This window comes from Zingiber officinale, chromosome 7B, assembly GCF_018446385.1.
Source record: "Zingiber officinale cultivar Zhangliang chromosome 7B, Zo_v1.1, whole genome shotgun sequence".
Classification (NCBI taxonomy): domain Eukaryota; kingdom Viridiplantae; phylum Streptophyta; class Magnoliopsida; order Zingiberales; family Zingiberaceae; genus Zingiber; species Zingiber officinale.
The window spans coordinates 21,307,596-21,322,345 of NC_055999.1; the positions used below are offsets into that span (position 1 = coordinate 21,307,596).

Genomic DNA, 14,750 nt, shown 5'->3' on the forward strand with positions numbered 1-14,750 from the left:
CGGTTTTGTAATGCAGGTGATTTCCCGGACAGATTCGTAGCAGATGAAAAAAAAAAAAAATGGATTTTTCATTGGGTTCTATTCTAGTTTTCTACCATATACGCTAGTCCCTAGATTAGTTCTTGCAAGCATTAGTAGACAATCTAAGTTCTGCATTTTATTATAGTTTCCTTCCTTGCTTCCAGGTCATGTTGTACAGGATCGAGGTTGATTCAATTAGTTTTCTTTTGCCCTATTTGGTAGCATGATTAGTAAGATTAGATTAGCTTTCTTTTGCTCTTATCACAGCATGTTTAGAAAGCTCAAAGTTGCATTCTTTTGCCTAGTTTACAGCATGTTTAGAAAGCTCAAAGTTGCATTCTTTTGCCTAGTTTACAGCATGTTTAGAGAGCTCAAAGTTGCATTCTTTTGTCCTATTCTACAGCATGTTTAGAAAGCTTAAAGTTACTTTCTTTTGCCCTATTTTATAGCATGATTAGTAAGTTCAAAGTTGCTTTCTTTTGCTCTATTTTATAGCACGATTAGTAAGCTCAAAGTAGTTTTCATTTGCTATTTTAACAAGTACGAACAGCACCTTGTAGCATTTCAGATTTAGTACTTATTGTTGATTTAGTAGCATGAGCAGCCTTGCCATTTTTAAAGTATCAGTTTAACATGAGCAGTAATGATTCCTATCTTTAGTCTTTTGCTATTGGACTAATATGAGAAGTTATAAGCTAAGAAAGACCAAGACTTTAACTTGATCTCAATTTCAGAAGTTTAAGATCAAAAGCGCACACAAGGTGTTTGCTTAAATGCCAAGTAAGGGCAAGTATAAAGAAGTTATAAAGAAAGTATTTTACTTTTAAAGGGCATGTACCGGACACAAGATCCAAGGGATGGGCTCCAAGTTGCCCCTAGGCACATGGCCTAGAAGTATCTTAGTAGTTTCGGGATTAGCTACCTCGATTCTTATTAAGAATGCGCGCAAAGTGGTACAATGCCGGGCCCAAGAGAAGTTGATTATTATTTTCAAGTATTAAAGTATAAGTTTTTGAAACAAATGAAACAAGCTTCAAATATATCTAGAATTAGAAAGTTTAGTTTCTTGTTATTTGAAGCATGCAGTAGTAGTTTCAATTGTTTCCTTGCTATTAGATTATTCAGCATGTTTAGCTTTACATGTTTAGTAGTTTTACATGTTTAGTAGCTTTACATGTTTAGTAGCTTTACATGTTTAGTATGATTCCTTTATTGGATTTTGAGCATGAGTAGCTATACATGTTTAGTATTTCAGTTAGTATGATTCCTTCATTGGATTATGAGCATGATTAGCTATACATGTTTAGTATTTCAGTTAGTTTGATTCCTTCATTGGATTATGAGCATGATTAGCTATACATGTTTAGTATTTCAGTTAGTATGATTCCTTCATTGGATTATGAGCATGATTAGCTATACATGTTTAGTATTTCAGTTAGTTTGATTCCTTCATTGGATTATGAGCATGATTAGCTATACATGTTTAGTATTTCAGATAGTATGATTCCTTTGCTATTTATGAGCATGAGTAACTTTACATGTTAGCATTCAGTTTTAGCATGTTTTTATTTATATACATGTATATCGAGTTTTTGTGAGTAGATAGCGCTCACTAAGCTTTATGCTTATAGACTGCACTTCCTCCTACTGCAGATAAAGGAAAGGAAAAGATTTAGCAAGGAAGGCGACAAGGTGGTGGTGATGAAGGTGTGTGATGGCTGGACTATGGAGAGATCATGAGTTTGCTAAGGAAACTGTCAAGACTCCTTCTTTGGAGTTTTCTTTCAGTTATTAAATTGATAGAGATTGTTTTAGTAGTTTCCCTTTGTCTATGTTAAGTTTATTCCGCATTGTAGTTGAGTTATTTCCTATTGTTGGAGTTCTTTTGTTTACTATTGCTAGGATAGTTTATTTTTAGTTATATATAAACTGCGTGATGATGTTATTGCTTTGTATATGTATGTACTTATGATTATTGTCACCGGTACAGGGGAGATTCTGCCGAAATTTTTCGGTAGGGATTCCTCGTAGTTAAGTAGCGTACCGGTTAAGTAGAGTTAGTAGTTAAGTAACGGTCACTCTTAGAGAGTAGTAGTAGTAGTAAGAAGGGTGGTCGTTACACACACTACTTTGCACACCGAGAAAAATTGCAAAAGTGCTATGACTGGATGATTTTTGTGGAAGGCATTAAGTGCTTCACATATCTCCGTAAAAGTTTGTAATGTTGAATGCTCATCGAGACTTCTGATATAAGAAGTAACATCCTCTGGGATTGTATTGGGAAAATATAATAAGTGTGATTCAGAAGCTCTTTGTTCAGTTATAGTAGTAGCTCATTCTTTGAGCTTGGCCAAAGTTAAATAGGTGGGTCGGTGGGGTTGGCCTGAAGAGGATGAAAGTGGCTCTAGAGCAGGTTTAGTAGTAAGCATTTGAGCATAAGTCTTGCTGGTTGATGAATCTATCTTGAGAAAAGTATTTATGAAAAAGTTAGGACCAAGATGGGTCCAAGTATGATCAAAGGCTTCATTAAGTGAGTAAAAACCTTTGGAATAATGATGTTCACAGCCTTAGATGGCTATGTTTGTTTCTTCCCAAATAGAGTATACCCCAACTTATGTTCCAAAAAAAACAACATAGAAGGGGAATTTTTTACCTACTAGTTTTTGTAGTGTTGTGAGAAAGTAATTCAATAATGCATTGATTACTACAATTTTGTAACCATAATTGCTTGGAATTATAAGAATGTTCTAAATATTATCAAGTATATAATTTTGTATATGATTTAATTTATCCCTGACAGAAAAATGAAATTAGTCTTCATCCTGTGTGAATTATTGTAAGTCTTAATTGTCAAACCTCATGGTTTTATTGGCAGAAGTACATACTTTCTTGGGTTTGTCTATATTCCTGTTAGAGCAAAGAAATTAGTGTAATAAATAAGAAAAAGTATTGGTTAATAAATTATTAATTTCTTTTATACGTTCCTACGGAATTCGCAACCCTTTATTAATAATATTATCTATAAATTTGAGTCATCGTTTAGTGCTTAATCCTTTTCTTAAACCCTTTTTTGTTGATTATATTTTATTATTGTTTTGTAGTCTGTACAAATAGTAATTTCTTTTTTGTTGCATATAAATAGTTTAAAAAAAACATCTAAATAATAAACTACTACTAGAATTTCATAATCCAATAAAGTTAAATGACTCTTTTCTTTATATTTGTCTGAGACATATTTACATAAGGCTTCAAAATCTTTGAGGTCATATTTGAAAGTTTTGTGAAATATAATACCACACTAATCTATTTTACAATCATCTTTTTATACAATCAAGTGATTAGAATATAATGGTTAGCTTAACATTGGAATAGTGGTAACTAATTCTTTTATTTGTTTGATGAGAGCTATATCTTATTCTTATTGGTTGAAGCGTTTTTGTTATGTTAAAGAAGTTTTATTATATATGGGGCCACTAATTTTACCAATGTCTTTTAAATAGGGATGAGCATAATTAAGAAGTCCTTAGAAGACGCGTAAAATTTTAGTATCTTCTATTTTATCAGGAAAGTAAGAATTTTAGAGGTTATGTGTCGTTGGAGAGCTATTTTGCCTTGTCCAATTTCATCTCCAAGAAAATTAATATGAATAGTGGCTAATTGTATTTTGTTTCAGGAAATAATTAATTCATGTTTTTCAAACAGGTTGAAAATAATATATAGATGAGCAAAATGTTCAAACTTGATTTTGGAGAAGACTAAGATGTCATTAATATAAACACAAGTAAATATAAAAATATTCTTAAAAGTGTCATCCAATTTTCTTTGGGAGGGGCTTTTAGATCGAAAGACATTACAAGTTATTCAAAATGTTCTTTAGGGCAAGAAAAGGTAGTCCATTATATTGATTCCGGGTGCATTTTTACTTGCCAGAATCATAATTTCATATCAAACTTAGAGTATCATTTGGACATTTGGATTTTATTTAGAAGTTGGTCTTTATCAAGGATTTTATAGTCATCTTCTTGGCAATTATTATTTAAAAGTTTATAATTGAAAGTCATCTGTGATTGACCACGTTTATATTCAGCTCCTTTATTAACTATAAAGGAGAGACTTCTATGTCTAGACGTAGATATTTGTATGACAACTAAACTTAATAATTATTTTATATGCATTGCATAATCTTCTGTTTCTCAATTTGGATATCGTAAATCTTGGGCCTTAATAGTTAGGTTTGGGTTAATGATGCCTAGTTTCAAGTAGATTTTATCTCTATCCCAATATTTAGTAGGATTGTCACCATTAATTTTAAGTTTTTCCAGTCTAGAGATTAAAGAATGTATTTCTGAATGATGGATATTGATTAACTGAAGTAGCTGTTGAGGAAATAGTAAGTCTTATGGTATAGACCGGGTTCGATGTAGAGGGTTTGTAGACGGGCTTGACTAGCCAAGTAACTTTATTTTTTCTAGTATTCTTGGAAAGCCAAGTCACAAGTCTGACTGACTGGATTACTTATAGGTTCATAGGTTATGTTGCAGGCATGCTTAGTAGAACATTGACAGACTTGAGTTAAAGTATCAGAGGTAGAAGGTTTATTTGTATTTAAAGGATGGACAATAAACGAATAATATGACACGATTGGAGATAATATAGGTGTGAAAAGCAGAGAGCATAATCTTTGTAAGAAGACAAGCCCTGTCTGGGTTAGCATAAAATTAAGTGCTAAGATTTAAATATTAGGATGAAATGATGTTTACCCCAAAGTTTAGAGAGTGATATGGGAGTGTTATATTTCTCATAATTCTCATAAAATTGGAGATGAATATTGGTAACGAATTATGTGCAAGCTAAGATAATCGCTGACCATCAAACTGAGTACTGACTAGTGATTGTGACACGATTTTTATATAAGTTTTTGGTAGAATTGAAAGAAGAGTAGCTTTATCAATAGTAGAGTTAGTAACTCCACTGTCTAAAAAGGTATGTAATGTAAATTCATAATCATGTATATTTACAAGACATTTGACTAGAACATCTAAAGATTTTCCAGTATTACAAATATTAGAGGCTTTAATAAAAATTAGGTATGTATAAGAGGGAGACTTTGGGAGTTAAATTCCTTTTCCTTTGTCTTTTGTTTGTGGTGGTGAAGCAAGAAGATTGTTTAGTTTATTTTCTAGTAGATTAATACAGGTTTCTAACACTAATACCCTAGTTTCTAGTAGAAGATTATGAGTACTTCCTCTAGCTAGAGAGCTTATTGGAATAGCTTTTGAAAATAATTATTGAAGGTAAAGATTACAAGTTTATTTTCGACAGAGCTTGCAAGTGCCATGTTTATCTATAGTTGGATAATAACTAAAGATAAAACAAGGGATATTATCAATCCCTGCCTTTACAGGCTAGTCATGCTAACAGTCACTCATAGGTGTAGTACTGAGTTGGGTCAGCATAAAATTTGTCTTGGGAAACTCATCCCTTTGAAAAGGGAGGTCCTTTAAAGCTGGTGGGAGATATTCTGTATAATTGGGAATATCTAGATATTGATAGGATATGAAGGAATATTTAGGAAAGAATTTATTAAACTACAATTAGTTTAACCACGTAGGTAAGATTTCGAAATTATCAAATCACATAGGGTAGTTTATAAATGACCAAACAACATACCCACTTTCATTTTTGCCCCTCATACTATTCCCAGTTGAGTCAATTTTTTATCAGTTGAATCAATTTTTTTAGCCAGTTTTGATCAATTCATATTTAAAAGATCACTACTCTCAATATATGATAACATTTATACAATCAGGAGAACTAGACAACACACATAGAACTGGTTTCATATCACTTCGAGGTCTCTAGGTCCATCAATCGATTTCGGCCAAAACTGACTGATAAACCTAGAGATCTCAGAATGATATGAAACTAATTCATATGTGCTTGTCTAGTTCTCCTGATTGTACAAATGACCTCACATATCAAATTTATTCAATATTGAGAGTATTGATTTTTTGAATATGGATTAGATTTTTTAGATATATTCGTATTCAAAAAATCATCGCTCTCAATATATTATGTCAAATTGATATTTGAGGACATGAATATAATCATAAGAATTAAGCAAACTCATAGAATCTATTCTCATGTCATTTCGATCACTCTAGCTCCATTAACTGATTTTAACTGAATGAACCTAAAGAGTTTCAACCAAAATAGGTTGCTAGACCTAAATAGATCGGAATGACGTGAAACTAGGTCCTATGAGTTCAATTCTTATGATTATATTCATGCTCTCAAATATTAATTTGACCAAATATATTGAGAGTAGTAATTTTTTGAACACAAATTATTTTTTCGGACAATTCTTGTTTAAAAATCACTATTCTCAATATATTGGGTCAAATTGATATTTGATAGCATTTTTATAATTAAGAGAACTAGACGAACACATAGAAACTAATTTCATGTTATTCCGAACTCTCTAGATCCATCAATCAGTTTTGGCCAAAATCGACTTATGAATCTAGAGACCTCAGATTAACATAAATTACCAGCTCCTATATGTTTGTCTAGTTCTCTTAATTATAAGAAATACTATCAAACATTAATTTGACATAATATATTGATAACAGTAATTTTTTAAACATGAATCGATTAAAAAAAATCGATTCGACTGATAAAAAATCGACTCAAATGGGAACAGTAATAGAGGTAAAAATGGAGAGCATGGATCCTCTGAACCACAAAGTATAGTTCAGAGGATGGACCAGCTCACTCATAGGTGGGGTTCTATGGACCCCGCCTGTTATACAGGCGGGATCCATGAAATTTCACCTATGAATGACTCTTGGTCCAAGAGCAGACCAGAGGTTATGGTCCAAGAGCGGACCAAAGGTTATGGTCCAGATCCGTCCAGATCCTCTGGACTAAAAAATGGAAGTGAGTATATGATTTGATTATTTATAAATTACCCTACACATTTGATAATTTTAAAACCTTAGCTACAAGATTTGGTAAAAAATTGTATATATAAAGTTTAAGACTACTAAGGGTGTAAAATTTGAATTTGATAAATATTTTTTTATCAAAGTAATTAATAATTTTATAAACTTAAAAGAGAAAATAAAACATAAAAAATATTGGCATAATGATGTTTGAAGTCTCTAGATGTTCAAAAGTGTTTAGGTCTAAAATTTAAGATTTTTTTTTCATAAAGCTGCGATTAGCGAAATGAAAAACATTGTTAATTATTTAATCTCTCTTAACTCTTTTAACTTAATTACAGAATTTAATGGTCCTCTTGAAAAAGTCCACAGCATCTCAAGCAAAATATCCTGGTCACCCTGCATTCTGCAGCCTGTCATAAAACATTTGATATCCGCCGTCCTCTGCAACGTGGCCCTCATCTGTTATGGACCGCATCGGATTCTATTGATCTCAGCCGTCGCCAACCATCCGCTCCCGTCTATATGATAATCCGTCCCTCCTGCAACTCCACCCGGTGAATCCAATTAGGGTTTCCTCTTTCCATCTCCTATCGTTCAAGGCCGGGGCGTCAAGAGGTTCGTCTTCCTGTAGTTTGTTCAATTTTCTCATTCCATTCTGCTAATCTTCGTTTGTGACAGATGGTGAAGGCGTCTAAATTAAGGAAGCAGAAGCAGAAGCTGAAGCGGCAGGGAACTCCGTCCCTCACTCCATTAAAGAAGATCAAGAAGGCAAAAAAGAATGAGGAGCAGCTGAACGAGAGCGAGCCCACAATCCAGCCTGCGGACGGAGCAGCGACCTCGGCCGCCGGGACAAGCAGGGCGGCTGACAATGGGAAGGGAGAAGGGACTCCATCCCTGGCTTCATCAAAGAAGATAAAGAAGCCGAGGATGAATGAGCAGCAGGAAAAGAAGAGCAAGCCCACAACCAAGCCTGTGGACGCAGCAGCAACTTCTTCTGCCAACAGAAGCAGGGCGGCGGACAGGGGGAAGGATAAAAACCCTGTCGCACCATCTAATAAGAGTTCTGGATTCATCTTCATGTGCAGTGGGAAGACGAAGCCTGAGTGCTTCCGTCACCGCGTTTTTGGGCTTCCCAGAGGAAGGATTGAGAGTGTCGAGAAAATCAAGCCCGACACTAAGTTGTTCCTATATGATTTCGATCTGAAGCTTCTATATGGGGTTTACAAGGCCACATGTCAGGGTGGGATGGACCTATCACGGAATGCCTTCCGAGGGGCCTTCCCTGCTCAGGTAATTGATACTGTGAGACTTCTTGATCCGTGTCTTCAACATTATTCTTTTTTGTCGCTGTAGCAAACACCTTTTCCTGAAGGTGTAGATGTATCATGAAATTCCTGGCTCCATCCCATCTATTAGTGTAGAAGGATCCATATAGCGATCCCACTTAGGTGGGATAAGACTTAGTTGTTGTTGTATGATGGTACCTAAAAAATGATAGATGTTTGCTACATATACATTTTTAATTATTAACATATTATATATATATACCAATGACTGCAAAATTAGGAGCTTGACTAGTATCTGATATGCCAAAAGCCCAAGCTTGTTTATGATGCCATTTAACTTGATAGACTCATGATATGACAACCCTACCTCTGGTTTTTTTCCTTTCAATACGTTGGTGGTGCAAACGCTGACAATGAAAAATTCCATCAAGTGTTGCCAATATTGTTACATACCCATTCTTTTGATAATAATACATGTTAGTTCAAAGTCTATTCAATATAATTGAGGTCTTAAAAGGCGTTCTCAGGTGGTAGGTAATCAACCTACTGTATGGGGTATATGCAGTCAGCATTGGATATCATTGATATATTATATTGATAAAAAAGACTAACATATATAAATATACATCTAACTAAGTATATATTATGTAGTTAACTAAGCAATGTCTCTGCTGCCTTAACAGCATATACCACCTATTATTTTGGTATATATGTATATATGTATATATATGCGATTAATTCTTTAACTGATCTAACAACTTAAGGTATTATTTGATTAAGAATGATCCTTTAGATTGAGGCAAGCTTGATAAAGGTTGCTTGGTGATGTGAAGCTTTTTCCCTTCATCTAGTTCTTCCTTCTCCCACCTCCTTTCACATCTTGTCTTTGTAGAGGAGTGGATTGCAACTTATGCAGGAAGTAGCCAATGGTGTAAGCAATTGAAAGCAGCTCGGACAATGGTTTTACAAGGTCCAAAAAAGTCATTGACTACTGACTAGTGATGAGATTAGGATGAGATAAAGGGAAGTGAACTAAGGCTGGCAATAACAAGAATGACATTAAGATTGATTGACTTTGTGTATGAGTCCATTGAGTTCACGAGAGCACAATCTCACATAAACTTGGTCTGATACCCATCCATGTGCTGTTTTTACTCAGTTCATTTGATTCAAGTAATGAAAATGTCCAATAATAACAGTTGCCTTGCTATTTGGTTATCTTGCAAATGATTTGGGTTCTTTCACTGGTCTTGCAATTTTAAATCCATGCAAGAATGAATATGTAGAGAGAAAAGAGCTGAAAGAGAAAATATTTGGGAAATGGAGAGGAGGTAGGTGGAGGGCTAAGAGCATCCATATCAGCTTCCCTATCCAAAATGCATAATTTAGGGTAAAATAGTTACTTTATTAAATTTGGATATCCACTTTTCAAAACATCATATATCAGCTTCCCTATTTCTTCTCTCTCCTCTATAATGTTTAGGGAATGGAATCCATTCCCTAAATTTAGAGAAGTACTGTTCATAAATGCATAATTTAGAGAACGGATAGGATAGCTGATGCAAAGATTTTTTAGCTACCCTATTCAAAATTTAAGGTAAAATCTTTGAATAGAGTATCTGATATAGATGCTCTAATAACTACCTAGATATCCATAAAAGGCTAAAAAGGACCAAATTAGTTGTTATATGCCTGTTGCAAATAATCTTCAATGCTTTTTCTTTTGCTTTACACTATATTGGACAAAATTGATAGGAACCTTAAGAAAAGTGAATGATTCATCTCTTCGACTGCTTTTCTGTAAGATGTAATCCTTGCAGCAGTCAGTACAAGTATGTATTGTCAAGACAGTGACATTGCAATTTCAGTCTGGCAGAATTGATTATTTCTTAAAGTCAATATTATATATGAGATAGTTCAGTTAGTTGTGTTTATATCCATTTTGATGGTTATTATAATTTGTCACTTGCATTTGTGCCTGCATAGTTTGTTCACATTTTCTTGTTAAGATAGTCCCTGAAATTCGTCTTACTAAAAATTGATTAACAACCTATGGTCTATGAACATTGTGAAGGATCCAAAAATCGATAGCCAGCCTGAACTTCATATTCAACAAGCCATTTTAGTGTGATATAACTTTTAAGCATCATGATGTTGCCAACTAAGGTTTATGATCTCTTTTGGAATTATTCAGTTAAGATACTTCACCATCTATCTGATCACATGTCTATTGCTTCCTTGCTTGTTCTTTGACATAGGTGAAATTCAAGGTTCACATGGATTGCCTGCCACTTCCAGAGACTATATTTAAACACGCTATTCAAGATAACTATAACTCAAAGGGAAAATTTACTCCTGAGCTCAACTCAAAACAGGTACATTAAACTCCTGCCATTGTCATAGTAAATATCACTACTAGTGCCTATTAGTTTGACCGCTCAACTTCGGACTATTTCAATCATAATGCAGGTTCACAAACTAATATCATTGTTTCGTCCTGTAAATGAGACAAAGCAACGGAGATCTCCACCTATTAACTATGTTGAGGATCGCCGTTATCGACCTCATTTACCACTTGACGATCCATATAGATCAGCTCATGTGCCACATGCCTCACCACCTCGGCTTGAGGATCCATATAGATCAGCTCATGTGCCACATGCCTCACCACCTCGGCTTGAGGATCCATATAGGCTGGATTCCCGGCCACTTGTCACATCTCATTTTCTGCCTGAAGAATCTTATAGGATAGGTCATCTGCCACATGGCCCACCTCATGTGCCACCTACTGATTCATATAGGCCTAGCCAACTATCACATGTAACACCTGTGGAGTTGAGATATATTCATGCACCACATACAAGCGATCCATTTGCTAATTCAATACAAGAACCCTCTGTCATACCCACTGTTGATCCATTTCAAGTGGAGTCTACTCGATCTTACTATTCTGAAAATCCTGCTCGAGGTGAACGGTATGGAATTGCTAGATATTTTCTAGCATTTTTTTTAATATGCTTTGCTTTTCAAGTATGTTTATGCATATCGAGTTCTACATTAATGTTTTGACTAACTAGTTACCAGTTTTGTTATTGTTGAATTATTTCATATATTTAGTTTTGTTTTGTTTTATTTGGTTCAAAACATTGTAGGTAAAAAAGTCTCTTTCCATATTTAAACCCTAATAAAAAATAGTATAATATTATATGGATGTATTAAAAATAAATACAATATGATACTATTAAATGATGATAAAATAGAAGGGCGATGAAAAATATATTTTCATCAATTTTTTAATAAATGTTTAGACGATCAACTTAATTTGGATAATTTAAGTAGATCAATATTGTAGAATTTAAACTTTAAAAGTAGAACAAAATTTAAATAAGATGTAAAATGGAAAAATAGTTGGACCTAATGATATTTTAATAGAGGTATGGAAGTGCCTAGGAAAATAAGATATCGAATGACTTGAAAAGTTATTCAATTTGATATTGAAAACAAAAAAATACATAATTAGAGGAGGGTAAGTACTCTAGTTCTCTTATATAAGAACAAAGGAGATGCATAAAATTGTACAAATGATAGGGTATTAAACTAATGGATCTTATCATTAAATTTTGGACAAGAGTAATGGAAAAAAGATTAATGGAGACTATGTTGATAAAAAATTAATTTGAATTTATGTTTGGAAGGTCGACAACAGAAATTATACATCTTTTTGAACAATTAATTGAAAAATATTGAGAATGGAAGTAAGACTTGCACATGGTATTCGTTGATTTAGAAAAAGCTTATGATAAATGAGAGGGGTTAATATAGAGTATATTGAACTAATTAAGGATATGTATGAGGTTGTAATGACTAATGAAGACTTCAGGTGGATTAATCGAAGCTTTTCTTATAAGAATATGGTTACATCAATGATCAATTCTAAGTCTCTATTTTTTTATACTAATCATGGACAAATTCACTGGACGGATATAAGATATGGTACCGTGGTGCTTGTTATTTGTAGATAATATTGTTTTAGTAAATAAGACATGAAAAAGTAAATGATAAATTCAAATCATGGTGGGTGTTCCTACCTAAGACCGTCGACGGACGAGTCGATAGTTGCCTTGCGTGTTGACAAAGTTGTCGAGTGTAGGAGGAAAGCCTAGCTGTCGGGATGCCTGCAAAGCTTAAAAGAGGGTTAGAATGGAGGGCAAGGGTGCTCTGGCTCAACCACTCCGACGCTCAAGTCAAGTCTTCGGCGGAGAGCGGGGAAGAATGAATGTAGAAGAAGAATAGTAGTAAATTGAGAGTTCTTGTATGTGCATACTTCCGCTTAGGTCGAACTACCTAATGTGTCACATCGCCATGCTCTGTGGGTCATTTCATACCATGCCTTGCTAGTCACATCTTTTCATACTCTGTGGGTCATGCCATGTTTCATTGATCCCCACTTCTCACGTGGGGCATGCTATTGGTTCTGAAAGCTCGACGCAGCTAACGGTTGGGCATGGCCGAGCTGAGGAGGAAGAGTTGGTAAGGTCGAATTCGGCAAGACAAGTCGGCCTGGCCGAGTCAAGTGATTGAACCGAGTGATTGAGTTAAAGGAATCGGCATGGCTCAGTCGAGTTGTAGAGCTTAGTGGTTGAGTTGAAGGTACCAGCGTGGCTGAGACGAATGGTTGAGATGTCGAGCCGAGTGGCTAAGCTGAAGGTTGCCGTGGCATGTGGATGAGAAGGAGCTCGCATGACAAGCTGAGTGACTGAGCTGAAGGAGCTAGCATGGCCGAGCTCAAGGAGCGAGCTGGCATGGCCGAGCTGAAGGAGTCGACCTTCGTCAGGAAGACTCTTCGAGGAGTCAGCCTTTGTTGAGAAGACTCCTCAGGAGAGGTCAACAACTCGGTTGGTCGAGTTGACACGTCTTGTGAAATCTATGTTGACCAAGTTAAAGATCCACCACGTGGACTCTTATTACCTCCACATCAGTGGAAAATGCTAGAAGTGAGTTTTATAAAACAACGGTTAGACTTGCTATGTTATATGAAGTTAAATGTTGAGATATAACTTAAGCACATAGAGATGAGAGTTGTAAAGATGATAATGTTAAAGATGGATGTCCGAACAAAATAAGAAATGACAATATTAGATTGAAAGTTAGCGTTGTATCTATTGAGTGAAAATACTGAGAGATATGTTTAAAATGATACGAATATATATATATATATATATATATAATAAATATTTCAGTTAGGCAATGTGAAATTATAATAAATGTATATAAATGATATATAGTAGGGGATAAAACTCACTGATATAAAAGGATACATATAATTGATCCCACTTAGTGGGATAACACTTGGTTGTTATTTTTATTATAACATTATCTAAGGCTCATCTTCATTGTTTCGCATGACAGGCTTGTTTATAGGTTAGTTCGAGAAACGGTTCCAGGTGGGGATACACACACGATCCCACCAAGGGGCTACCACACACTGTCTTCTAGAGATGTTGATGCCACCATTCCAGTTACTGAACAGAGGACCTATGAACGAGCAATTGGCCACCGAACAACAGCAGGATATGAAGATCCCAGTGTCCAAAGCAGGGTCGCCGTGCCAAATATGCCTGTTTCTCTGCGCTACACATTTGATGGGGCGATGACAGGATATCGCTAGCCATCTCGTTGTTTCTGGATGGATGACTATTCTTGCTCTGGGCCGCTATCGTGGAAGGTAGGTAAACAAACATTGTAGTATTTTGGCGATCAGCTTGGGAGGAATCTACACAGAACCTTTGTAAAAAGCTCTGCGTTACTTTGACAGTTGTGGTAGCATGCTTCAGTTGAGCCTTTTACCGAATCCCAGTTTGGAATATGCTATATTATGCTTGATGTTTGGACAAATGTATTTTAAATTGAATTTCCAGTCATTTACACATTTTAAACCTCTCTTTTATGCTACATTTACTTTGTATGGTTTAGTATTTAATATTTTAAATTGCACACATTATTAATTATGAGGTCATGCTTCTCTTTACAAAAAGAATATCCGAAAATGAATTGAATGTTTCTAAATAAGTTTAGAGTTTTTGATAAAAATTTATTTATGTTAGTTTAATATATAAAATTAATTAAATAAATAAATTTGAATAATATTTGTGAATAATTGTTATAAATAATATTCATAAATTCTGTTTATTAATAAAAATTTTATTAATATGTTAAATAAATTATAAAATGAATAATAAATTTAAATTATTATTTTTAATAATCAATCAAATAAATAAATTTTTTAAATAATTAAATAAATTTGAATTAAGTGTTTCTTAACATCTAAATGAATTAAACTTGAATCAACTTTAAACTCATAAAAAAATAAATTAAATCTAAACAAACAATCTTGTTAATGACTATGTTCATTTTAGATTCAACATAATTCGATTACTTTATACAATAGATTTGTTTGGCTCGATAATCTTAAAATACGTTGTGTTTTATACATGTA

The 14,750-nt window shown here is 34.3% G+C and overlaps 1 protein-coding gene across 1 annotated transcript; it reads left to right on the forward strand.

Annotated features, from left to right (window-relative positions):
• The first annotated feature begins 7,425 nt into the window (after positions 1 to 7,425).
• Positions 7,426 to 14,262, forward strand: LOC122005500. The gene is made up of 5 exons (XM_042560536.1): positions 7,426 to 7,583; positions 7,647 to 8,258; positions 10,513 to 10,629; positions 10,724 to 11,229; positions 13,664 to 14,262. Exons 2-5 carry the CDS (start codon positions 7,647 to 7,649, stop codon positions 13,920 to 13,922), a joined length of 1,494 nt encoding a protein of 497 aa, XP_042416470.1. The 5' UTR covers positions 7,426 to 7,583; the 3' UTR covers positions 13,923 to 14,262.
• Positions 14,263 to 14,750: the final 488 nt, after the last annotated feature.